Raw genomic sequence first — 25,272 nt, 5'->3', positions numbered from 1 at the left:
GAAACATTGATACACATCTCAAGGTGAGGGCAAGAATTTGTCTTTGTAAGATGGTTTTCTTTGTTATCAAAGGTAAAGACTGGGTGCGCTGCACAGAGGAAAGACAGTCCACTGGAGACAGGTATCATATAAAAGCTGCATCTGGAGAAATCTGGGATTACAGAAGGCAGCCAGGAAATCTGATGGTATTCCATGTCATTTTAGTAGTTTCTCTTGATGCAGATGAGTATAATGATATTATATCCTCCAGTTTTTCTACTGACTATCTGAAGGGCATCTCATCTGCTGCAGCAAGATGAATGCTGGTGGTTGGAAGGAATTCAGCATTTTTTGTGACTGTTGTTTAGTCCAAGGCTCTGTGCAAACTTTAGGCTGCATGCCGAGTTTATTTTTCAGTACTGGATGTCTTCAAAACCACTATTTTCACAATACTCTTTTGAGTAAGCCTTCATGTCTGTACAGCACTGATCTGAGGAGAAGAGTTAAAGGCCAAAGCTTTTAGTTTAGGTGACCAGTCTGTGACACCCAGTGCAAATTCCAAGGAATTAGTATTTGATGTTGTCAGATGTAGGTGGCAGGGGTAGACACAGGACCTTGGCTTTCAGTGTAGTCTTCAGTGAATCTCATTGTTATTTTTTCTTCCTGTCCATAACTAAGTTGTTCTCTGCTAGGAACACTGTCTTCTGTTTTAAAAATCCGTAATATATCAAAACGCAGTTTCTCAAAATGCTGACTGCAGATGAAGTAGGTTTGTACCACACAAATTAAAGACTTGATACCTTTTTGCCATTTTGTGTACCCGGTCTCTTGAAAGCCTTCCTGAGAGCAAGGTCTCCCAGCAGGAACCTTGGCCAGCAGGCCCAGGGAGCTGTTTGACTCCCACTGGTGTGGGAATCAGTTCTCTTTGATGGAGACTCTGAGCCACAGGGACTACTTCAGCTCTGGCTCTTCCTGACTTTTGGGTGTGGGAGTTGTTAATCCAATTAGTGTAAAAATGTTGGTGATACAAACTTTCCCACTGCAGATTCTACATTTTGAAAGCTTCATTTTTTTCTCTCCCCCTTCACATATCATTCACCTAGGGTGCTTTATTTAGACTGGCAGTGCAATCCTCTCCTAAATCAACTGAATTACTTAAGGCAAGAGAGCTGCCATCTTCCAGGGTGTCAGCATTAGATGATAATGAAAACATGCACCTTACTGGTGGTTTACATTAAGCAACAAAGGAATTTTAAAACTTGCATGCTCCATCTTCAAACTCCATGTTCAGAAGGAAAAAAACTCTGTTGGAAATTCAAAGAGTTAATTAACAAGAGTCAAAACCATAGAGGAGGCCAATGGAGGTCACACTTGCAGGGAGTTTCCTGCTCTGTTCCTTTCTCATGGCATCCCTTCAGCATCACTAAGTACATTAAAAGTTCTAGTAATACCCATCCTGTTCACTTTACCACTAATAATTCTCCTTACAAATTTTATAACGAGCAGTTTGGATTTTAAGTAATGCCCTCAGGCCTTATCATTAGTAGGTTTCCATTACTTTAAAGCAAATTAGGAAATTATTTTCAATAGTTCTAGTCTGACAGATGCATTTCAAACTTGAGAGATGTGCCTGAAGAAATAAAAACTGATGGAAATTTGTGCTGTGGATGAATATTTTGAAAACAAAAAAGATCAATAATAGATTAGGCTTGTTAGATGTTGACATTTAGAATTGCACATAGATTATGTTAAATGTAGTGACAACAGACAGTGTTCTTGATTTGCATTTGTCCCTCCGTTTTTGGTTCAGGTGGATCATGGGACACCCATTGTAAAGGTTACTGGATAAATTACCATATAGGTCATCTGATTGTTCAGGCTTCTGCCTGGAGAGCTGGATTGTTTATAATTTAGTTTATGTGGAACAGAAGTTGTTTAATTCTTTTTCTATGAAATTCTGAATTGCTTAAGTATTTAGATGAGTCCACGATACCCCTACAGCTTCTGAGTTCTGATGAAATCCCTAAATCATGGTGTGGTTGCATTGACAGAGATCCTGGTCTGGGCTTTGTTTTCTCTCCTGAGCTGTCAGTATTATTACCATGTTATTTGAGTAAATGTGAAATGTGGCCTTTTGATAAAAACATCATTCTTAAAACCCTGTGAAGATACTTGGCCTAAGTATCTTTATTACTTGTACAGGTACCTCAAAACAGGAGTTTTCAATGTTCTCTGTTAGCAGATAATTTACATTAGTATTCCCTACAGCTTTCCTTACCACACCTCAGTGTGATTAGTAACTACACATGTCAGTGTTGGTGGAATCAAATTACTTCATTTTTGTTAAATTTGTTCCAGTAATTCACCTGAAATTCCAGAAGTAGGAATGAATAAATGAATGAATGAATGAATGGAAAAATCCCTCAATAGCCAAATGTTTTCCCTGCACAAAGATAATTTACTGAATGTCCATTTGCAAACAAGGGTGGCTGAAGTGAATCATCTGGAACTGCACAAAGCTGTGTAAATAAAATCAAGGGTACACTGTAATTCAAAACAGCAGTGTTTGGTTTATATAAAATAATACCCTTCAGTTAAGCATTGCCTAGTTAAAGCTCTTCTTTTGTATAGCGTCTGTAGGAAAGCAGAAAGTTACTGAATTGATATTCAGTCTGTGGAAAGAGGAATTGAAGAACTGCTCAGTCTTTTGCACTGATAATTTTTACCTTTAACTGTGATTTTGTGTTCTTGAGTCTCTCTCTGACCCAAGCAATTCTTTTCCTGATATCCAGTGTTCTTATCTCCAGATGGGATATGATTGGACTGAATTCAGTGAATGCATCATCCAAATTACCTGATTATATGAGCTGCCAGGTAGCTCACGTTGACTTCACAGTTATTCAACATGGACAAAAAAAAAAAATTACTTTGAATATTTGGGTTTTGTGGCCTTTATTGTATGTGACATATGTTAAAAGCTTTTTTTTTTCTGGTTTAACTAGGAGAAAACTGTGGAAAGAAATGAAGAAATAGTCTTGCTATGAAATACTTTATAAATAAAATAAAATTCTTTTTGATGAGCTTCATGGAGGTAGTGTTCTTTGAGCAGAACATTTATGCAGTTGTGAGGCACATCAGTATGATTTTCATTACACTAAAGTAATGAATTTTTATGACTAAAGCTAAAATAGCAGTGAGCCATCCTTTATTCAGATAGTGAGATGGAACAGTGCATTTCTGATAAGGAGAGGAGGGGAGGAAAATAGGAAGAAGGAAGAGAAGATAAAAAATAGTCTAATTTTCATTACTTTCCTACGTGAATATTGTCATTTACAATATTTTGAGTCTAGTTTGGTGGTAAAAAAAATATATAACAATGTCATCTCTAGCTGTAAGCATAGAGATTTGTAGACTCCAAACAGGTTCTAGAGCTTTAAAAAATGCACATAATTTAAAAAATATAAAAATTAAATTAATTCCAGTGTAGGGTAGGAAAAAAATGTTATCAACTTGAGTCCATTGATTCTGTTTTTATTGCTGAAAACTGCTACAGTTCATAAAATGCTGTTTTACAGGTTATTAGTCCATAATGTGGATTATGCCCTTTGGACACTTACATTGAAGATAAATGCAGTAGTTTGGAGAGAACTGTGTTGAAATTCTGTGAAGAGGGTTCAGTTATTATTTAGGTTCTTTTTACTGTGAACCAAAAGCAAATGTGTTGGAGGGAGAGGTGACCCTTGGCTTCCAAGACAGGAAATGAAATTAGCAGTGGAAGGGTCAGTTCATCATTCAGGAAGTGGCTTCATTTCCATGGAGGTGAGGAAAACGTGTCACTGTAACATTACTGGCACTGACAGTGTTTTTTAATTGTTCTTGAGAGAAAGAACTGTATTTGCATTATAGTCATACCTGCTAAGATTATTTACACTGCATTGAGGGGCTCTGTAACACAGGGTTGGGAAAGAGCTTTGTTACCACAATTCACATGGCTCCAGTGATGCTGTATAAAAATATTAATTTTCACTTTCAATCTAGTTAAGCCATGTTCCCTCATTGTTCCTGTTGGAAGGTTGTTCTGAACTTCAGTGCTGTGAAATTCAAATACATTTATGGGCTGCATTTATTAGTGAGTGGTGCTTATTCATTTATACTTGTGCTGGCTTTGTCTCAAAACTTAAGACTACCTTTCCATTCTCATTTTTTGTCCAGCTCACTGTTGTAGGTAAAGTCACATCTTTTCTTTTGGATTTTGGTGTGTAGTTTTCGTCTTTCACTCAAGAGATTTCTCATCTCTGTGATAGTTACAGTTGCCTTTGCTTTTTCTTCATCCTGTTTAATTCACTCTTTCTTGGAAAAAAAAAAGGTGGCCAGAACCACATACAGCTTTGCTGGTGGGATTTTGCTGGTACTTTGTGCAATAGTAGTGTTTTTTATCATTCTGAATATTGGACAGTTTCTGTCATTTTTGTCTCCTTCATTCCCATGTCGTTGGATTGGTCCTTGGTTGGCTTGTCAGCAGTGAATATGCAGATGTCTTATCTTCTCTGGCTGCTGCTATTTCATAAATGAAATACTGCTTGGCTACCAGAGCAAAGAAATTCTTGCTTTGGATTGTCTGATATTTTATATTTAATGTCGTTCCTTCCTTATTATCCCAGAAAAGAATTACTCCTTGTCTTCCCATAGCCTCCCCCCAATAGTGTTTCAGCCTTTAATTCTGTTGATAATGCCTCCCAACTTTTCCATGAAAAAAATCCCATTAGACCAAGATTATCCTGGACAAGGAGATTACTTAAATAATAAATAAGATTTGTCTCATGACTTATTTTTGAGGAATTGCACCACAAATTGCACAGTTAAATCTGTCTGTCTCAAAACCATGCCTTTTATGAACTTGCTTATATCTTTAGCTCTATATTTAAAGCAGTTAAAAACACTTTTACAACTTGTTTTAGTTTCCTAACCCAGAGTTATTTCTGACATTTATGGCATGAAATGTACATGATAAACTAAAATGTTCAATACCAATATGGTGTTGTCACACAACCAGTAATTTAATTATATCTTTAAACATAAATAATTTTTATAGATTGAAAACACTTTTTGGTTTGTATAATTCTGAATTAATGCTCAAAGAAGTACTGCTTTCTTGAAGTCAAATTGAATGAAATTATCCTCAAATTCAGCTGTAATTTTACCTTAATGCATATAATTCAGATGTCAGCTTTTTCTTCCGTAATTTGATTCTGCTTGGCTATTAGGATTGCTCAGTGCTTACTCTGTTTTATTGCTCTTAGATGAAATAAATTAAGCTGTGTAACAGTATAAAAGATAATATTCATTGTTATAAAATTGGTATTTACATGAATGAAACATCTTAAATTCCTCCTTCATCTATTTTAAATTAAGTATGAGATTTAAATCACTTGATCTGATTGAGAGCAAGCACTGGAAATGAAGGGACTGTGGGCAATCAGAAAAGCACTCAGGTTCTGATCAAGGCATTCATTATTGGTGGTGGGAAACAGCACTAAACAATAATTGATTGCATTATGGAGAGTGTAGAGAAACCTGCCATGAGAAAATATTCTATTTATAGGCTGAGAATGATTTTGAACAGGTGGGGAAAGTGAGAGCAGTAAGTATTTCCAATTGCTCAGGTGTGGTGGCCGCTAGCTCTAGTAAAAAAGGAGGCTTTGGATCAGTCTGGGTTTATGAACTTTGTGTGATAAATTAGTATTCAATTTTAAATGCTATCCCCCTTTATCGTTGCTCTTTTAACTAGGAATGTAATCATATACTTAATTTTAACAATAAAACATTTCCTTTTAACTCTGATTTTCTCCATCTGACTCCTTGTAATACTCAATAATTCTTTTTATAGGCCAAAAAGCAAACAAAACCAACCCCATACATGAGGTAAAAAAACGCTTGGCTTGAAACTATTCATAGATCCAAGAGTCTCAATTAAATATATGATAACTCTCTCAAGGATGTTGTTTACTCTGTGTCATTAATGAGAATGAAACCTTGCTTCTTGCAGACAGCCTTCTGCCATGCAGTCTGAAATTAGAAGTGAAGACAGCTTCAGTTGTCTTAGTTTTTGTGTGTCTGGTAAATTGCTGCATTTTGAAAGACAGTGATTTAAATTTTTCCACAGATCAGTTACAGCTATTTAGAATTTTACACTACCAGTTGCTGATGATATATTTTGGATTCTAGCTACAGTTGTGGTGACAAGTTGTTTTAATGGAAGCAAATCTGTGCAAAACCTGTTAGCTGCATCCGTTTTCCAACTCCTACCTCAGTCCTGATGTGCAAAGAATAATAATGTTTCTTTTTAACAGTGTTCACTGTCTTCCTGTACAGCCTCTAAATATGTTACCACTTTTCAGTACCTCTCCTGACTGTGAAGCATTCTCCAATCCCTATTTTCCTTCAACTCCAGTTCTGCCTTCTGCTGTGAATTTTTTTGGCTATTCAGCATAACATCTCTCTTCCTCTGCTTTAAATGGGGAGAGGGTAGATTCAGATTGGCTCTAAAGAAGAGATTCCTTACTGTAAGGGTGGTGAAGGACTGGCACAGACTGCCCAGAGGAGTTATGGCTGCCCATCCTTGGAACTGTCAAAGGCCAGGCTGGATGGTGTTGGTAGCAATCTGGGAAAGTGGAAGATGTCCCTGTCAATGCAGCTGGACTAGACAGTCTGTAGAGGACCCCTCTGAGCTGAACTAATCTATAGTTCTGTAATTCTGTGGTATGCTGGATAGCCTTCCTAGACAAACTGAGCATTTTCATTATGTTGTAGTCTTCGGATAGGACAAAAGAATATTTTTTTTAGAATTAACTGCCTATTTTTCCCCTTAATAGAGTAACTCATCTCCAAAGTTGTGATGCTGTTTGTGCCTTTCTCATATTTTCTGTGCTCAGACATTTCAAGCAGAATGGCAAAAGAGGAAAAAAAAAAAGTTTTAAAGAAAAATGTCATAAAGCACTTTTTAATTCAAACATTTCCTGTGTGGTAATCATTGAAATACAGAGGTTCCCGTCCTGTCACTGGCAGTGTGTGTGTATTATTATTATATAGTCTATATTTGGCATTGCCTGCAGAGTCCCTGGGCAGTGCTCCAGCCATCCTCAGTGACATTGCTCTTGCATCACTGGGTTGTGTAACAGGCACTTAAGTCTCAAGTAGCCCTTTGAAGCGGTGCTTTGAGCCAAGTCCCAGAGAGCTGCTGTCGTTCCAGCATTTGACTACTGATGCAGTGCTGTACCTGTCTAAATCACCTCTTGTGCTACAGAGAATCTGAAAAAAAAAACCTTGAAAAAATGGAAAAGTAGTCTTTTTACTTTCACTTTTTGATGTGAAGTCAGAAAAATTATTTATTTTATCCAATTAGATTATTTCATAGTGCAAAAGGAAAAGAAAGGTAACTATATACTGTGGAAGATGAGCCCAGTTATTCAACAGTTTACTACATGAATGATGGCATTCTGATATCTATTTAATGCTTTTCAGTTATCTTTGAAATATAAATCTCCTTGAATGTGCATTAAAAGTATATCATTCAAAGCTCAAAGTTTCTGCATAGTAGAGGTGGGTACTCCATGCTGTCCAATCTTTTAAAATATTTTGATCTTTGGTTAGATAGTCAAACTTATTTCCTGTCAAGTGACAAGCTTTTCAGTATATTTATTTGTTTATAATGTTAAAAGTATTGCAAACCTGATTAATTGATAAAAACAGTTGAGTCTTCATGTTGATGTTCCTCTGTATGTAAAGAGTCTAAGATTTTGCAGAGCCACTGATTATTAGTATTACTTTAGCTTGACAGCCTGACCTAGCACCTGTAAAATGTTCATGCTGTGAAAACTTGGTGCTTGACACCATAAATTATAAATGAAGAGCTAGTGGAAGAAGTGACAGACTGACGAGGTGAAACAGAGAATTATGAAGCTCAAAAACATTTAAACTGACTGGCTGTGTGGATATTTAATCAAAGGAGATAAGAAACATTTTAACATCATGAATATGAACCTAGGAGATATCTCTGGGAATATTTGTCACAAGTGTAACAACTCTGCTTTCTAAGAAGCTGCATTTATTTTGGTATGTTTTTGAAGTTCTGCATTAAAATAAAAGAAAACATACAGCCAAATGTTAACCTCATTTTCTGAATTGCCTTTGTGTTCCATCCTGGAAGGTTTTTTATTTTCATATGACTTCTGCTAAACTCCTCTTCTGTACCTCATGGTCACTTTCAGACTACAGTTAGAGTAGTAAGGCCAAGTGTATTAAATATTTCACTTCTCAGGCAGATAACTTGTCAAACAAAAGAGGTACCACTTCAAGAAGCAAAGGAGAAAAACTGATCAAGTAGCATGAGAGTTTTTTGCACAGTTGAAAGTCAAGGCTGCTTCTCCTTTGATATGCCCATAGCTTGTGGATCTACTGATGACTTATCTACTGACAGCTAAAGTCATTACTAACCACATCACCTCTAACCAGCAGAAAAAATCCTGAATGTAGCCTTAATAGTCCTCCTCTAGCCTTTGTATGTCACTTGCTTTCTTAGGTGTCATTGTTGGTAAATTGCAAGTGCAAGGCAGCCACTCGCTCAATCCCTCAACCCTCCCAGGTGGGATGGGGAGGAGCATAAAAAAAAACTAAAACCTTGTTGCTTGAGATAAGAACAGTTTAATAATTGAAACAAAATAAATTGTAGTATAATAATAATAATATTGTGATAAAGAAGAACAGTTGGAAATAAAAAGAGAGAAAAAACCTAAGAAAAGCAAGTGATGCACAATGCAGTTGCTCATCTCTCACTGTCCAATGCCCATCCCATTCCCAAGCACTGATCAGCTCCTCAAAGTCAACACCATTCAGGCAGCACACTGGGCATGATGTTCTGGGGTATGGAATATCCCTTTGGCCAGTTTGGATCACTTGTCCTGGCCGTGCTCCCTCCCAGCTTTCTGTGCACTGGCAGAACTTGAGGCACTGAAAAGTCCTGGACTTGGGGTGAGCATTACACAACAACAACCCAAACATTGCTGTGTTACCTTTCTTATTCCCGTACTAAATCCAAAACACAGCACTGCAGCAGCTGCTGAGAAGAAAATTACCTCTATCCCAGTCCAAACCAGGACACTGAGTCAATAAGGAGATCAGGGAGCAAGTCTTTTTATTTTAGTGGGAAATACTAACTTCATCCTGTTTGTGTGGCATTGCCATAGGTCTGGAGTGGATAATTAGAGATGTCCAACACATTTGTATGTGTTGTGGACAAATTCTGAGTGTTAGTTCAGAGTACAGCTGTGCAACAGATGGGGACTGAAAACATTTGTGCTTTCCCGCCGTCTGCAACACTTCATACGGACAAATTTAACTTTCCTGTTGGTTGGGAAAAGCAGGTGAGTCAGGATCTTCCATTTCTGGGCTGGATGTTTGTATTGCTTTCTGCATTGTAGCTTTTCTTCCTGCAAAATAGTGATGACCTCATTCTGGTTTTCATCATGTAAAAATATGGCCTGAGTGTAGGTAAAGTCTGATTTAAATCTGCCTGGAGTTAAAAAGTTAGGCCGAAGTACAGAAATAGTGGAAGACTGTGAGAGAGTGGTAGAGTCTTTGGCTTCAGTGAGTGGGTCTGTGCACTGCAGAAGAGCCCTCCTTCGTGTTTCATGTCTGGAACTTCCCTGATTGTTGTTCCCATGTCAGGTTTGCGTGTATGTCAGAGTTTCAGAGTTCCAGTTCTTGCTCTCGGCCTGTCTGGAGCAGCTCTGTAGCTCTGAGCACACCTTATCTTGTTCCCTTGTCTTAGTTCTTGAGGCAGAGGTTCTCAAACAGCTCTTCATGGGGCTGTGCTGCCAGTCAAGCACAAACTTCAGTTGCTTCAGCCTTTGCTCCTCTCCTAAGATTTGTTTGTTCTGTTCCTTAGAGTCACCGAACTGCTAATTTTTCATTATGGTTATTAAGTGACTACTTGAGTAAGCAGTGACCATCTGTCCTCCCAGTTCTGATTTGTGATGTTAGCAGCTGTTCTCTTCAAAACTTTATTCTTTAAAGGGACTGCTTTGGAACACTCCACACTTCTCACTCCACTTAAAAAGAGACAGATTGTGAGGTTGGGAGGTGTTTCTGTATCAGCCTTCCCAGGTATGCATTGGGAAAAGGCAACAAAACTTTGCAATGCCATTTCATTCTTTACTATTAGAGAGGCTGCATCTTTGGGTCAGAGCAGGGCAAGGAGGAATGGGTGCCTATGGTGGGTTTGATTATGCCCATGAACTCCAGAGGGAAGTTTCTACCCCGCCTTGAATAGGAATTCTCAAAAAGTATGGAGTATAAGAGCAATGGCCATGGAGTTACTAATTTCAGAATTAGTTTGGCTGACAGTTATGTATAGGTATTGTTACAATTTTCCAAAAGCTTTTGTATGTTGGGGGTGGATTTTCACTTATGGATGTTGTGACCTTAACTTTTTGTTCATTTTATCACCACTCAATACAAGTATTAAAATAAAAGACATAAAAGAAACTGCTTGTAAGAATGCAGAGTAAAAAAGGTTAACAGCAAAGTGAAGAATATTAAATTTAGCATTAGTCCCAACCTTAGAGAATAGGCTTCAACACACAAGTCATTTACCTGTTCAAGGAAAGATAAATCTGTTTGTCTGAATTTCAGTTGTTCCTAATTTCCCTAATGAAGATATACACTTAGGTTAATAAACAGGGCTGACAAAATTGTCAGGTATTCGTGTTCATTTAGGAAATGCTGCCCAGTAATCTGCTGTTGACATGAACATGATGGTGAATTGAATATCAATTAGTATTTTCAAGGAAGAATGAAAATTATTTAATAGGGCAGCTGGGCTCCTATCATCATTTTGTGGCTCCTGTTTTTATCAGGGTTAGCTCTTGATCTTTTTGTATTACACATATGAAACTAAAAGCATAGAAAATAATACAGCTCTGGTGTTGCTTTCTGGAGCTGTGAACAGAATTAATTTATCTCATTTCATTTTAACAGCAATCTCTGCTGTAAAGGAGTATCTTAAAGCTGAGTCAATGGTAAGAACACATTGTTTCCCTGGTACTTAAACCCCTTTTTCCCCATTTCATTCTTTGTGAGGAGCACATTAAAGCAGAGCAATCTGCCTCTGCCTGCCAGGACTTCCTCGGCTCTGTGTTGACTGCCTGTCCTGCAGGGCTGACATTGCAGTGCTCAGCCCCCTCTGGTGCATTACAAACACAGGAGTTCACCCCCCCGGCTGAGCTATGGATTCCACAACCTTCTCCTGCCTTGCCTTCCCGTCTGAAAGTGCACTGATCAACAAAATCACTTTGAAATCACTTTGATGCTGCTCTTGAGGAAAAAAGCTCTGTTCAGGCTAGGAGAGGTAGGACATTACCTACTCATTTTCCATTCCACAGTTACCTGAGGAAAACCTGTGGCCTCATCTTTTTCTGAGGTAAGCCCATTTATTTTGGATGTGAGTATGCTTTCTTTTTACCTCAGTAGTTTTATTTTTTTCTTGTGCTGATGAGTAAGACTCACATGGGAGAAGCAAGTGCCTGTGTGAGACCTCAAAATACAAAATGTTTACAGCTGTCTTAGAGCAAAATAACCTGCTGGGTGGTAGAGTAAGTAGTTAAGATACAGCCATGTACAATTTGGAATTGTAACTGTTATCCTAGAAAGATTTCAGTGCAGAAATTGTCATGTGTTTCTGCACTGACAGAATTTCTCTATGCATTTGGTGCCACTGAATGTATCAAGTGGATTTCCAAGGCTTCATTTGGTATTCATGAAATAAAACTTGGAGTCCACCTTACTGGGGAAGACTGAGTCTTTCATGGACTATTATTGTGTGCCTTTAACTGATAAATTGTTGATTTTCTCCTCCCACTTGGATATCTTTGCCAGAGTTATAGACAGGGATTAAAATAATGTAAAGAAAAAGAACACAAAATTTTACTGTTCTTTCTTTTGGGTGCAAGGATTTGTGTTTATTGAAAATAGTTGTCTGTCTTAGGTATTTATAAATTGTAAGTTACAGTAATTATCAGATATTTTGATAGGTGTATAAAGTATTGCAGTTGCTTGTTTTACAGTGAAATGGCATTGCAAAGGGAGGAAAAATGCTCTTGTTAAAATATGTTTGGGGTGGGAAACTTTAAACCCTAAAGTTAACTTAGAGTTTGACAATTTTTTTTTAGATCTGGTTTTAAATCCTGGTTTCAGAAAGATAGATGTAACTGATGTAACTGAGGGTTTTGCAATGTAACATGAGAATAAAGGAGTTCCTGCTGATTTTTAAAGTGAGTATAGAGGAAAGTATGAAAAAAGGATGTAGTAAAACTGAAACCATTGGGTATGAAAATGTTGGTTTCCATTCCAGAGAGAGACAGAGCAGGAGGTATATAGAAGCCTTCTCCTCAGAGGAGAACATGCATCTTTGCATGTAAGGTATGGAAAGGATAATTCTATTGTCTCAGTAATATGATAAATTTTAATTTAATTTAAAAAATTATGTTGCTAAGAAATAGGGAAGAATGTGTTCTAGGAAAAAATGTTGCGTGTAAAAGGTGAGTGGTGGCTTTTTTGTTGTTGTTTTGTTTTGTTTGTTTGGGGGTTTTTGTTACTGTTTTCCCAAAAGATCCATTGCTTGTTTTAATCTTGTTTTCTCAGAGCCACAGGATATCAAATTATATCTATCCAGGAAGTCATGGAAAAAAGTAAGACTGAACCACATAACTGAATCAAATGAGAAAAGAGGGGAAATTATTCCTTAAACATCTGTATGTCATGTATGGAAAGAAAAATGGTGCTGTGGGGGAATTAGTTTTTGAAGATTCTCACTGGAGACCTCGTGTCATGGAGTAAAACAGTACCAAGATAAAGAGAGGCATTTATCCAACATAACCCCATCTAATAATGTTGCAAACTTTTTAGCACTGAGAAGATAAATGTATCATGAATGGGATGTTTGGTTTAGTACATGAAAAATTATTCTGGCCAGTTCTCATTCAATAGAAGAGAATTTTAAAAGTGTTTGTGTGAATGTGAAAATATGAAAAAAAATAGGTAATGTAGAAAGTTCTTGATTAGGAAATCATTGATCATTAAAAAAAGGCCAGTTTTGGATAACAGCTCAACTTACATTGGAGGTAACATGAAAGCAGAAACTAGAAATATAAATATTTCTCATTATTAATGAAAAAGAGAGGATACATGTGAAAATTAGCACATGTTAGAAAATAGGTGGTGTAGAAAACTGAAAATAAAAAGTAAATGTGTTAGGTAAAAGCCCAAGTCTCACAACACTCAGGATAATGGGAATTTCTCTATTGCATTATGAATAAAAATGTTTGTGTGAATGGTATTGAACTATTTTTAGAAAGAGGCAGAAAATAATGTGTTTGAAATTGGGAAAATCAGAAATGAGTGATTTAGTCATATAAGATGAAGAATACAAAGTACTCCTCATCTGGTGTAAATAGTTTTCTTCCAAGAGTCCTGAAAGAATTGGCTGAGGACATCTCTGGGCTATTGATGGTAAATTTAATGAGTTCGGGGACTCGGGGAATTCAGGAATATTGGAAAAGCGTAGGTGTTAGAGTTGTGGTTTGAAAAGAAAAGGGAAGCACCATTAACCAGGTAACTAGATTTTTATAAAACTCACATTTGGAGAAGTCATTTATCTCCCCTGCTCTGCCCCAAGGCAACAAGAGATTATGCAGAAACCAGGCCTGACAGTGTTCAAGGTGTCTTAAAAGCCTCCTGGAGTGGAGATTCCCCAGCTTCCCAATTAGTCACAGCTCTCCCTCTTCTTTACAACTGTAGGGTAGCAAGGATTTTCTTAGAGTCTGACATAAAACTCTTGGAAATGTTGAGGAGAGTGGAAGGATTACTCTCTCTGTTTTGCTGGCTCTAATCCCGCTTATCTCAGGCAAACAGCATTGTCAATATTTTGTTTACTCTCAGATTTGCTGTGACTCCTGTACACTTCCCTGGCAGAATTGCTATCTAGACAGGTGCTCCTCATACTTTATTACTGCATCTCATTAATCTTGCCTAAACCAGATAGCTGTTGCATGCAAAATAATGAAAATTATGGAAAGGGATTCATTTGATACATGTATAATGAATATAATGAATGCCAGTTTATTTGGTTTATGGAAAACAGGCCTGGTCATAAATCCAAGCATTTAAATAATTTTTCCCAGCTGATCATATGTTAATTGCCAAGGTAACTTGGATATTGCATATCCCCTTCTTCTTTCTGTCTTCCTTGGGCAGGCAAGCCACAGCAGTAATATGTTGAGGTTTTTTATATTATAACAGAATGTGACAGAGTGACAGAATTTTCTGACAGTAAAAAGCTTAATTTTATTTTTTTTTTAAACTAATGGATTTTAAAAACCCCTGAGGCCTAAGAAACCTTAAAGTAGTTTTAGTGACTGTTTAATCACAGAATTTGAGATACACACTCTTCTGTATTCTAACATTTTTCATTCTGAAAATAAATATAAACTCAGTACCTGACAAAAGGAGTAGCAAGTAAGGAAGGAGGGTGTGCAGACAAGGAGGAGCTTTTCTCACTTAGTAAAGGTCAGCCCTTGCAAATGAAACTTGTTTTAGTATAAACAAATGGATCTTTGTACATTCAAGAGTAAAAACATAACCCAAACTGAAAAAAATAATGATGAAAAGGAGTGAGTCTGTATAGGATGGTGATCTAGGTAGAGTAATAACATCCTGTGAGTACAGTGCTGCAGCAAAAAAACAGGTTATTGTGACCCTGGATATATAAACAGGATATAAAAATAGCCCGGACTCTTAATACATGTTGTTAAAGGAATGATTTCAGAATACTCCATGTGATCCTCTCTTAAAAATGAAAAAAACAACCCATAAAACCTGAAAGAAAGTACAGACATTTCAGAAGAGAGCAGCAACTCTCTTGAGGGCTGGAAGTGAGAGACTTCAAAAGCTCTGTGTTTGCCTTATAAATACAAACTTTGCAGTCAGTAATAAAGTTCACAGGGACAAAAAAAGTCCAGTTTTGCACATTTCTGGGGGTCATCTGTAATGCCTTCTTGCCTTGCTGAAAGATACTGAAACTTTCAGGGGGTTTTTGGGTGTCCTTTACGCAGTACAGATGAGATGTTCCTGAGTTCTTAGTGTTGTCATCAGATCTGTGTATTTGCTCTGCTTTCCTTGCAAATCTTAGGCTTACTCACTCTTGAGGTAACAGTGAAATGTCTAAAATGAGCAGATCAAACTGGGTGATCCGATATTAGACTGTGATTCCACGAAGTTGTCCAAAATCCTGTATGTATTGTGTTAATTCACACATACCCTGTCTGGAAAAAGAAGAAAAGAAACTGGTGAAATTAATGTTTGGAAGACTTTTTGCTTTGGTTGTACAGAGACAATTGCAGAGTTCATCTTTAGAAGAGTATTTTGGAATTAAAATTTAAATTCCACCCTGTCAGTCCTTGGAGCTGTGCTCGTCGTAATTTTAGGTAAAACAGTTTCCTTGGGACCAGGTAAAACCTCTGAAAAGATTAATTTCAGTTGTAAGGTCTAATAATAGCAGTGTAAGATAATGTCCAGAATAAAGGAAACTGCAGCTCAATACGCCATAATGAGTAATAATAATAATACAATATCTATTAAAGTATGTGCTGGAAAACAAAGCTAAACACTCCTAAGAATGAAGTGTGCAGGTATTTAAACAACAGGCTTACAGATGTATGTTTAAGTCTGTATATTATTGTTGAGCAAGTGTTAGTATCCCCAGTTCAGTTATTTAAGAAAGGACATTCAAGTGCTAAATCCAAGTTTTTTTTATCCAGAGTTTTTTTTAAAAGGATCTTTGAGTTCATTTTGAGTCGTGACGTGACTTTGTAATGGCAGACCTAAACTCCTGTTCACTGTGCAAGTTTTAGAGCCATCACCGCAGAAAAGTGCCTGCTAAAAGTGGAGGTTGGATGTCACTAATGTCAATAACATTGCTGAGTTTCAACCAGCTTTTCCCATAAAATACTCACTGCAGTTGTTCCAGACATACTTCTGTTTATGCTGGCAGCTAATGGCTTGTCCATAATGGACACTTTTCATTTTTCTTAAGGATGGAGCTTTTTATGGCATACAAAGGAGCATAAATAAGTAAATGTACGGACAAGGGTCAATAAATACGACTTTGTGATCCCCTTAGCTTTTCAGAGAATTTTCTCATTATAAGCATCATAGGAGTAGTGCCCACCATCTTTTTTTAGCATTCTCTGCATGTGAATTTCCAGTTCTTTTGAAACTTTCCCAGCCCTGCAGGCAGAGGGGAAGCCTCCACTCCTGTGTGTAATTCAGATGTTTACATGCTGGCATTCCTTTTAGCCCGGAGCTCTTTGACAGAGGGAATTTTCTGCCATAAGAGCTGTGAGTTGGAAGTGCCTTGGCAGTGCAGATTTGTCTGCTGGGGGTAGGCTGCTTCTTGATCACCTCGTTTAAAGCTAGCTCGGGTGTCTCTGTCCCACCCTGAAGTCTAGCATGGAGATAACTCCAAACCTCTGAAGTGTGCAAGGATTTTATTGCTTTATCCATGTCCATTTGTATAGCAGGCCCTGCTGAATCCACAGCTTCACTGGAGAGTGCGTTTCTTCGGCATAAACATCAGATTTACTTCATCTTTCAGTGTTTGCACATTTTTGATGGATGGTTACTTTATGTCATGTAATACAAATGGTGTTGGAAAGACAGTCTTTCCACTTTTATTATTTTCATTTCTGATCCTGCAGGTGATACCATTCTAGTCCTGGTTAGTAGTTGTTTGGTGGTTTGAATTCTCCAGTTGGAGACTTCTCCGATTGGTTTGAATTTTCCAGTTCTTACAGATTTGGTAGCTAGAGGCAAGAATATGTGAGCATTCAAGAGTTTTGTATGTCAAATATATCAAAAACTGTATTTTAACAAAACTTGATTACTCATTGGGGATCATTTGGTAAATGTATATGAGGAATATTATTAGATCATGGCTCAATTAAATCTAAACTTAATATACTTTCAGTGATGAATTTACTCTATTTTTTAATTTTTTAAATGTATAGCTTTGAGCCTTCAAGTAGTACTTGATTAATTCAGGCAAGGAATTAATTAATTCAGGCTCCACTGAAGAAATGAATTCATTCATTTCATTTAGTTTTCCTTTCTGTATTTTGGGTCTTGTTCCACAGAAGTATTAATTTTGAATACGTGGATGATATTTATTAAATTGCAGTCTTGCTACCACAGAAATTGTAAAACTGAAATGACTCCTCAAACCCTAATGCTGCTCATAGAAAAATGTATTTCTACCTGCAGATCCATAGGAATAGCACTTGACAAAGAGTGAGATATAAATTGAAATTTAGCTGGAAACAAAGTACGTAACAAATAGTCCATGTTTTCTGGGTGGAGAGAGGAGGGGGGAAGAGAAGGGAAAGAGAAAACAAACACTTAAGATTAAGTGAAACATTCTCAGAAACCTGCTGAGCAGTTGGTTCTCTCTATGAAAAAGAAATATGTAAACCCAGTTTGTTTGGGTTTTATTATTTTTTTATTTTGAGGTAACAGTAGATTATAGCTTAAAAGTTTTACACAGGAAACTGCTGTGTCAAATGTCAAGTGAGAAGATGTTTTTTTTTACTCTTCCACAAGTGCATGGTTGTCTGACACAAATAGAAAATACTATGACAGCTATAAATCACAGCTTTTTAAGCAAGTGGAAAACAGCAAGTGTCAATGAGGATGGTGATCTGTTTTTTTAAAAAAAGTAAAGTGGGGGTTGTAAAAAATGGTTAATTTATACTCATTACTCATGAAGCTTTATACAGTGAAGTGGTGAAGAAGTGGAGAGCAGACTACTCCTTTTGTTGAATATATTTAAAAAATATCATTATTTCTTCACGTAAACCATTAAGCTTTTATGTGGTTTATGTTGAGCTTTTTACTTGCCTCTAAGTCTGTTGACGAGACAGCAAACCTCAGTTTCAGGTTAAAAGTCACCATCCATTCAGACATGGAGGAGCTCTAAGTGTCAGTGGTACAAAAGAGAAGGGAAGATGCTGGGTCAGGTTCCCTCTAAGAAGCTGCCAAGTTCAGTGTCCATGCCAAGGTGCCTTTTCCATTAGGCAGAAAAACATGACCTGGTTCTGCTGCTGCTGTACTGCTCTATAGAATCACATTATAGATAGCTGTACATTGATTATTTCGACAGACAAGATGTGGAAGATAGCACACGGCAATATAAAACCAACAATTGTATGAATACTGGGGTCATGTTTCAGATTAATTGCTTAATTATTTTTTTCCATCATCTAACAATTCAAAGAAGAACTGGAATTAGTGGGCTGTAAGGAGGAACTCAGCAGTCAAAACACACCAACTCAATAACTAAAATAAACTGCCCTGTATAATACTTAATTTTGTGTTTAAATCCTAATACATTTATTCATGTATACATCTAATACATAGATTTGTGAAGTTAGAGGGTCAGATGAAGCAATTCCATTAGAGGGCAGTAGTACCTCTGGGTAAAATGTCTCATGTGCTATATATAATTTGTTTAGCACCAGTGAATGGAAACGAAAAAGGAAGTTAATGTAATTTAACATAAAAATAATGCAGACACATTTTGTAATATACAATAATGGACATCATATCATATATCAAAAAATCCAACATGAATATGACAGAAGTGATGCAAAATATATGCAGCAGATATTAACACTGTGATACGCCATTCAAGAGAGAAACTGAAGTTGTCTTTCTGTGTTCTCCGTTTGTAAATTGTATAACTTTATTTCTGGGAAGTTTATGGGTTTCATAAAATAAAACAACTTACTTTTAACACTGTGTATTTTATTAGTTTTAATGCTGTAGACTTTCCAGATTTGTGAGCAAGGGATTGTAGGAATGTGCATGTTTGATCGGGCATCTTTTAATGGTTAAATATCAGTAGTGTACTGTGATTTGGCAATGATTTCTGCAAAAGATTTAGGGGTTTCTGTGAGTATTGAGGCATTTTTAGTTAAGAAATGTAAGCCATGAAAGCCCAAATGAACGTGGGTAGCATGGCAAGTTCTGTCCTTCCTGTTTTAATACTTTGCTATGTCTAATCCAAGCAATACCACAAACACCATTTCTTTTTCCATTTTCAGTTGTGTTACTTGATACTACAACTGCCCTCGGAGAACTAGGATGGAAAACATTTCCCTTAAATGGGGTAAGTCTCTCACCATTTTGGTTTTTTTTGGTCTGGATTTTGGCATTCTGACACTCTGGAAGTGAATGACTGTCATACTTGGGTGGATATTCCTGCAATATAGACTTGTCTGAAAGATTTTAGTTGTTCTTGGGACTGGAGCTGCCTGTGTTGTGAGTAGGAATTACAGATGCAAGAATTACACAAGTACACATTATTATGTTCTTCTCTTGCTTTTCTGAGTACTAAGTATCTATCTTTAAATCCAGTTTTAACTGTTGCACATCATAAAGTTTCAAAATAAAAAATTCCTATGCTGGAGAAATGTGTTACGACTACTTTTAAAAATTATTATTATTATTATTATTATTATTATTATTATTATTATTATTATTATTATTATTATTATTATTATTATTACTATTATTACTATTATCATTATTTTGTGAAATAAAAGGAAAAATAATTTTCTGTTCTGCAGATTGGAACAAAAATTTTATGGAGTAAGTGAGAACCAGTATGGACTTTAGCATCTGATAATATGGTACAAGAGTACCTAAATCAAAAAACGAAAGCATTAATAGTGTCTGTTAACCCTGGGAACAGTGAGCATGGGGTAGAGCAGCTTTTTTACCCTCTAAAATTCAACCATCAGTGCTTTGCCAGTGGCTACACTTTCAGAACCTGTTTTTTTTTCTTTCCATCCAGCTAATGCATGTCACAGAGTATCAGGGGCACTTGGAGTTTCACTTTTAAAGTAAGATGCACTGTTCTTGAGCATTTAACACATTCTGCATCAACTTGTAGTTCTGATGTCGCTCTACATACTGTATATCAATTATTTTTATACTGGCTTGCATTGTCTCTTGATTCTTGCGTATGAAGCATATAATTACTTGCTTCTCTGAAATGAGCTCAGAAAATACTGTTTTTCTGAGAGAACCATCTTGTTCCATTTTCACTCAGTTTATCTGCCATGTTCTGTTCCAGAAGGAAGTAGAAACTGTTTACCCTCAGCACCTTAATAATCCATTTTTATAAAATGCCTTCTGTGTCTTTGCCTTCGGGGAATTCAAGCAATATGACATTTCTTAATCTCAGCCTGTTTTCAACTTTATGGATTACTCTTTGTGTTCCTAGGCATAATTTCCATCTCTCACAGATACTTCCGTGTTTTACATTTTGTATGCAGTCTCACGCAATCTGAGTTACAATTCTGAAAGTTTTATTTCCTTTAAAAATCCCAGACAAAGCAAATACTGTCATACACCACGATGAAAAATCAATCAAGGAATTTTTGCTCTAGCAGAAAGTTAGGACTGTCATTTACCACGATGAGAAAATCCAGTGAGGAATGTTTTGCTTGAGCACTGGGATGAGCTGCATTGAAGTGCACAGTACATTTGGAAAGCACACAAGATATAATTGCAGTTATTGTGTGAATTCTTAAAGGCTTTAAGTACTCCAAAATAGCCACAGTATGCAAACACAGAAACATGTGCACTCCAAGTTAATTTAAAACACAGCTATTATAACATGAATTTTTTGGTTCATCATACGTACCCTAAACAATAGTTTTGCAGCCTCTTGAGGGTTTTGGGTGTCTTAGGGCCTCTTCTGTCTTTTAAGAACTGGCAGCACTTACTAGAATACATAAAGGAGTTTACATTTCAGTAAGACCCTGGGATTCAGTTACTAAAATATTTCACAAAAATGTACAAAGTGGTTTGAAAAAAAAAAATGGAGCTAGGGTAAATATGGGGGAGAAAAGCGGTTTGAAGCATAAAATCATAGAATTATTTATACTGGAAAAGACATTTCAGATCACTGAGTCCAGCTGTTAACCCAACACCACTGTGTTCATCACATCCCCAAATGCCACATTCACACACTTCTTGAACACTTCCAGGGATGGTGATTCATGTTCACAGTGCTACCTAATCTGAGTTACTCTTGTGTCCCAGTATAATCCGGAATATGGCACGATCATTGGTGTGATTATAGTGATAAAAATCTGTTTTGTCCCATGGTGGGCACAGTATGATTTTCTTGTTTCCTGAAGGAGAGTGACAGATTTTGAATTGTTGGTGTTTTTTGCAAGAAATTTTGTTCAGATACTATTGAAATCTAATGTGTAACTTTAATAAAACCTTTTTTTTTTTAAGTGTTTTTGTGGTGTTTATGTGTGTAAGAAAAATGTCATTGACGTATGATTACTGCTGTGCTGAATATTTTTGATATTAGGAGGATGGGATGATGGGTTTTCTTGAGCCTGTGACATTAGCAGAAGTCATTCATTTACTGGCATACTCAGTCACAATAAATGTTTTCATTAAATGAAAGAGCAACTGAAATAACAATGCTTGTGATTTGGGTAATACTGAGTATCCTCAGAGATTTTAAACTAACAGGCCAGGGTGAAGTGGGGTGAAAAAATCAGGAGGTCCTTTTGGAACTTGCAGAACCTTAACCTTTGCCTGCCAGATTTTGTATTTATAGTAGATTAATGACATAACATTTGTAAGCTTTCAGCAGTTTTGGTCATCACTGAGCTGCAAAGAGAACTGTGTTATCTATGTCTTGAGAATATAATATGTTGTTTTTAAATTAAATATTCTTCCCAGTTATTTGTGCATATTTCCTGAAGCATGAGAATGCAATAGATTTTTCTTACAAATCTATTTTATTTGTGTGTCAGAATTTTTTTTCTTGTATTTTCAATAGGTAATGAATTTAGTGCTTAGACCTACAAAAATGCAGCATAAAACATTAATATGTCTGAGGTCAATAGCATCAACTTTTGTTGATTGAGTTCCAGTTTAGCTTCTTAGTGATGATGGGCTGTCTAAAATTTCTACCTTAATAATGGACACATCTGATACTTCCTCTGTTCTTTGGGCTATAGTTCAAAATGAGCGATTGATTTATGAAAAAGCATGCACTATGAAAGGAGATCTTTACTCACCAAACTGTCACTTCACTCCATAACCTTGAAAATACAGAACAGAACTTTGGGGGTTTTTTTTGATTGGTACAAAAACTGGGTAGACACAAGTTCATGCGTTTCAGAAGAAGATGTGAACAGGAGCTAGTGGGTACTCTCAAGTGCATGTGAAGCAAAAGCCAGCATTTTAACCAAAGTCAGTTTGCTGACCTTGGGGACACAGTTAGGAGCTAGGAAGGAAATGAAAAAACCTGAAAGTCCAGCTGAAATGCAGTGGTCCACAACATTCCTTTACACATTAGCAGCACTACTAATAAAATAACATACCTTATTCAACTGCAGCTGGTGTGATTTTTTCCTTCTGTCTTCAGCATAACTTTAAAAAAAAAAAATATTTCCCATTGCATTAATCATTGCAGCAAAATTTTGTGAGCAAAGTTTGCTCAGAAGCTCTGGTTTGGAGACTGCTGCCATAAGTATCTGCTCAGTCCTGATAAATTTCTGCCATAGAATCATAAAATGGTTTGGGTTGGAGTGAAGCTCAAAGATTGTCCAGTTTCAGGATGCCACAGAACCACATTGTTCAAACCTCAAACCATCCAGTCTGTCCTTGAGCACTTCCAAGGATGGGCAGCCACAGCTTTTCTGGGCAACCTGTGCCAGGGCCTCACCACCCTCACAGGAAAGAGTTTCTTCCTGATATCCGATCTAAACCCACTCTCTTTCAGTTTAGAGCCCTTAGCCCTCATCATAGCACTCCATGCCCTTGTGAAAAGTCTCTTTCCAGTTCTCTTGTGGCCCACTTTAGACACTGGAAGGTGCTGTAAAGTCCCCCCACAGCCTTCTCCAGGCTGAACAAGCCCAATTTGTGCACAGCCACTCCAAAAATCAGTTTAAAAAGGAGGGCAAGGTGACTCACAGCACAAAGCTGAGACATCTACATGTGGAAGAGACTTCTAAAAGCTACCTTGACTTGTCATAGTTGACACAATGTATGGCCTCAGCAGTAAAGAACCTACTGGAAGTCCTCTAAATTATTTGACAGCTCTGTGAGTGATGAAAGTACTTCAGTTTCCACAATTATTTGAACAGTTTCCTTGTCAATTGGTAATTTTACTATTGATTTATCCAGGGAAATAATTTTGAATATCTTCATTCTAAAGGGGATTTTTTTTTTTAATAACTGTCACTAATATACAGTATTTCTCTTGTGTTACGAATTTTTTGAGACTGATCTTGTCAAAGAACTGTTTTTTTTCCCTACAAGACAGTTTATACTACCCTCTCTGTTAAAATAATTGTTTCACAGTAAATGCATTAATAAACAATTTATTTTTAGCTGCTTCTTAGCTAATTAGGAGATATTTCTGTAGTTTATGGTAACAAGAGTTTTGAATGGCTTGGTATTGTTTGTCACAGGTGGCACTGAGGTTTTCCTTGAGAAGAAACATTTCTTTCAATGCAGCTGCATCCATCGTCACCATCATCTTTTAACTTATGTCTCAGAAAGTGATTGGGGGAATACATCCTGGAACATTCTTCTACAATACTTAACATTTTTAACTATTCATTTTCTTAAGTAGACTGTCTTTGAACTGTATTTATAAACAGAAGGAAGTTTATGTACTTAGTACTTATTTCCTAAATAAAACAATGGTGTGTTCTCAGCACTGTTTTGGTCACCAGGATAAACATAGCACCAAAGGACAGATGGAAAGAAATTAAGTCTGTCCCAGACAGACACAGTAAACATAATTAAAATTCAAGTTGTGTGGAAGTTACCAGGATAAAACAGCAATACCATAGCAAGACTTCTACCTGAAAGCATATCACTTTTCTTCCAAACAAATCATAGAATCATTTGGGTTGGAAATTATTTGGATCACTGAGTCTGACTGCAAATTCACACTGCCAAGTCCACCCCTAGGCCATGTTTGTAAGTGCCACCTTGACTTGCCTCTGTACTTCTCCAGGGTTGAGGACTCAACTGCGTCCCTGGACAGCCTGTTCCAGTGCTTGGTAACCTTTTCCATGAAAAAGAAATCCTAATATCCAGTCTAAACCTCCTTCTCTGGTGCAGCTTTAGGATATTTCCTCTCATTCTGCCACTTGTTCCCTGGGAGAGGAGACTGGCTGGCTGCATCCTCTTTTCAGGTGGTTGTAGAGAGTGATAAGGTCCTTCCTGATCCTTCTCTTCTCCAGGCTGAATCCCCCCAGCTCCCTCAGTGACTTCTCATAACACTTCAGACCCTTCCCCACCTCCATTCCCTTCTCTGGACACGTTCCAGCCCCTCAATGTCCTTCTTGTCTTGAAGGGCCCAAAACTGGACGCAGGATTCAAATCGTGGCCTCACCATTGCCGAGTACAGGGGGACAATCCCTGCCCTGCTCCTGCCGGCCACGCTATCCCTGCTCCAGCCCAGAATGGCATTGGCCTCCTTGGCCACCTGGGCACACTCTGAACAGTCTGTGGAACAGAGAGCTGCACCTGTGTGGGGAGATGCTGCAGAAGTAGCAAGAAGCAAAGTTTTAACTAAGAGCTGGGGATGTTTTTTGAGGGGAAAAAAAAAGAAACATCTGAAATTCTTCAATTCTTCCCCCTATTACAGCAGTTCAGCTGTGGAAAAGATATGTAGCTACATCTGTGAAAGCTCACCAGCAGAATTTCAGAGGTGTTACAGAGGCTGTGGTTTTAATAAGATCTTTAATAGAAGGTAGGGATTTAGCTGTCAGAACATTTAACAGGGATGAAGGGAAGGGAAGGAAGCTAATCAGATTTTCACACAATATGGGGAATTCGCAGAGAAAAAATATTGGCAGTCACGTATTCGAGCTGTAATTTGGGCATAATCAGATACCATCCTTTGCAATGCCATATTTAGAATCCTTTTTGACAGTCAACTCATTATTTGAGGAAAAAGGTTAAATCAAGGGGTAAGTTTTTTGAGATTAATTTCCATCTGCAGAGATTAAAAAATTAGGTATATCCATGATCCAGTTAAATGTCTAGGAAAGCCTTCTTAAAGGAGTTGCAGCTGTTCATATGAGATGCTTGTGACAGTCCAGTTTCCATGTTTCTTTTAGAAGCATCTCCTAG

At 37.2% G+C, this 25,272-nt stretch overlaps 1 protein-coding gene across 1 annotated transcript in view; it reads left to right on the top strand.

Annotated features, from left to right (window-relative positions):
• The window catches only part of EPHA6 (EPH receptor A6), a 372,812-nt gene that overhangs the window by 7,919 nt on the left and 339,621 nt on the right, over positions 1 to 25,272 (top strand). The window contains exon 2 of the mRNA XM_058828207.1: positions 19,188 to 19,252. Within this exon, the coding sequence (XP_058684190.1) occupies positions 19,188 to 19,252 (65 nt within the window). The remainder of the gene's footprint in view (positions 1 to 19,187; positions 19,253 to 25,272) is intronic.

The sequence above is a fragment of the Poecile atricapillus genome, chromosome 1, assembly GCF_030490865.1.
Source record: "Poecile atricapillus isolate bPoeAtr1 chromosome 1, bPoeAtr1.hap1, whole genome shotgun sequence".
NCBI lineage: Eukaryota > Metazoa > Chordata > Aves > Passeriformes > Paridae > Poecile > Poecile atricapillus.
This window is presented reverse-complemented; position numbering and strand designations above follow the sequence as displayed.